The sequence below is a fragment of the Myripristis murdjan genome, chromosome 16 (genome assembly GCF_902150065.1).
Source record: "Myripristis murdjan chromosome 16, fMyrMur1.1, whole genome shotgun sequence".
Lineage (NCBI taxonomy): Eukaryota > Metazoa > Chordata > Actinopteri > Holocentriformes > Holocentridae > Myripristis > Myripristis murdjan.
Genome location: NC_043995.1, coordinates 32,541,292 through 32,543,837, shown reverse-complemented (window position 1 = coordinate 32,543,837; position 2,546 = coordinate 32,541,292). Strand labels below are relative to the sequence as shown.

Genomic DNA, 2,546 nt, shown 5'->3' with positions numbered 1-2,546 from the left:
ATGAGGTGAGGCGAAAAATCCAGCAGAGAATCCAGGACACAGAGAAAGACGTGAAGGTGCTCCAGCAGGAGGTGGAGGCCATCAGTCGCTCTGCTGATAAAGCAGTGGAGGACAGTGAGGAGATCTTCACTCAGCTGATCCGTCTGCTTGAGAAAAGAAGGTCTGATGTGAAGCAGCAGATCAGATCCCAGCAGGAAGAGGAAGTGAGTCGGGCTGAAGAAGTTCAGGAGAAGCTGAAGCAGGAGATCGCTGAGCTGAGGAGGAAAGACGCTGAGCTGGAGCAGCTCTCACACACACAGGATCACATCCATTTCCTACAGAATTACCCCTCGCTCTCATGTCTCAGTGAATCTACACACTCACCCAGCGCCAACATCCGTCCTCCGAGCTGCTTTGAGGATGTGACTGCAGCTGTGTCAGAGCTGAGAGACAAACTACAGGAGCTTCTTAGTGAGGAATGGTCCAAGACCTCACTGACAGGGACTGGAGTTCTCCTGCCACAACCAGAGCCCACGACCAGAGCTGAGTTCTTACGATATTCATGTCACATCACACTGGATCCAAACACAGCAAACCCATGGCTGTCATTATCTGAGGGGAACAGAAAAGTGACATTTATGACATATGTACAGTCATATCCCAGACACCCAGACAGATTTACTGGATGGAAGCAGGTCCTGAGCAGAGAGAGTCTGACTGGACGTTGTTACTGGGAGGTGAAGTGGAAGGGGAGAGTGGGTATAGCAGTCTCATATCAGGATATCATCAGAACAGGAGTCAGGTTTGATTGTGGATTTGGAAACAATGACAAATCTTGGACATTAATTTGTGACAAAATGAACTGTGCCTTCAGACACAACTATATCACAACTGAAATCCGGCTCCCTGAGTCCTCCAGAGTGGGAGTGTACCTGGATCACAGAGCAGGTGTTCTGTCCTTCTACAGCGTCTCTGAAACCGTGACTCTCCTCCACAGAGTCCAGACCAGGTTCACTCAGCCTCTCCATGCTGGACTGTGGCTTTATGATGACACAACCACTGCTGAGTTTTGTGAGCTCAAGTAGACAGGAGGGATTAAAGCAGTTCTGTTGTCTATTTCTATAACATCTGTGTTGCTAAGCTATGTAAACATGGATTCAAAGATTAAATGAAAATATGCATGTGTATCTAAGACTGTATTGTAAGATTGTATAAGACTGTATGTTTCATGGGAACTTGTGTGATCTGAAGGCCTGGAATGTATTTTCTATGTGAAATGAAACCATTCATCAGTTTGAGCACCAACACAACATCGTGTCCTGTCACAGCAACACACTGGATTTCAAACTGGCCCTTAGATTTCAGTAAATCCCCCAAAATTCTGCTTTCATAACAGAAGCAAAATGGGAATGGTGTCCACAATCCTAAGAAGAAAAGGCAGTTCAGTTCTGAGCTCAAAGTGTCCATCAAAGCTGCTTTCATTTCATCCCAGACACAGTAAAATGTCATAAATGACTTTTGGATGCAGGTTTTTCTCCCTCCTGTCACTTTGTCTTTTCTGCTGTTCATGGAGGGCGTTACAGCACTTCTTTGTGTTTTAGCAGCTAAACACGTCAAGACATACTGTCAGGCACATTTCCCTGGTCCTTTTGTTTTAGATCATTTATGAACTTTCCTCTGTGTATGCCCTGAAGTGATCAATAAATGTTGAACTATCAATTAGAATCTGCCTCAAAATAATCAAATTAATCATCATCAATCAAGTCTGATGTTAAATATAGCATTTTTTTAGTAAACAGAAATTTTAAAAAAATAAAGCGAACAACGGCTGAAAGTGTACTTAGAAAAGTAACATGAGTAAAAATATAAAGATGAGATTTGTTTTAGTCTTTTTCAAGCATCAGGAGGCGTTGGTGCTTATTGAGACTATAAACAATAAAAACTAAAGTGAAAAGAGCAAACACACTGAGGAAAGTCACTGAAACTGAATTCGAAATAAAAAAAAAAAACCCAATGAAAAATTCAAAAATAAAAAACAAATGAAAAATACAAAACTATAACTGATGCCCATCCAGACTGAAGACATGGATCAGTCTGATTCCTAAAACGTCACCTGACCTGGACGTTTTATTTGCACTTCTGCAAATTTTCCCAGCATGCTCAGCTGGAACGTCTTTGGCAACACAAACACACGGAGCATTTTGTTCAAAATGTTAATTTTAATCTGTAAGCAAATAATTCGGCACAATTCAGTTGGGTTTTATTTGTGAAATTAACATTGTTCCAAAAAGATTCAGCTGTTCAACAGAGCAATCTAGAGATAAAAAAAAAAAAAAAAAAGAAATCAGGAACAGCCAAATACTTTTTTTTTTTCAGTGATAAGACAAAATGAATTAAATGGGTGTTAATCAAAAATAGATTTACCTAATCAAAAAACATATGTACAAATTTACATACAGAAAAGAAAAAAAATGTTAAGTTGTATGAATCAAAATGAGAGATGTGGAAAAACAGCGAGTTTAAATGTAAAGATTTAATTGCTCCTACAAAAAAATTAAAATAAAATA

At 40.0% G+C, this 2,546-nt stretch overlaps 1 protein-coding gene across 1 annotated transcript; it reads left to right on the top strand.

Annotated features, from left to right (window-relative positions):
* On the top strand, window positions 1-1,648 carry LOC115374336 (tripartite motif-containing protein 16-like). Its single transcript, XM_030073193.1, has 2 exons — window positions 1-5; window positions 71-1,648. Exons 1-2 carry the CDS (start codon window positions 1-3, stop codon window positions 1,062-1,064), a joined length of 999 nt encoding a protein of 332 aa, XP_029929053.1. The 3' UTR covers window positions 1,065-1,648.
* The last annotated feature ends 898 nt before the right edge of the window (window positions 1,649-2,546 follow it).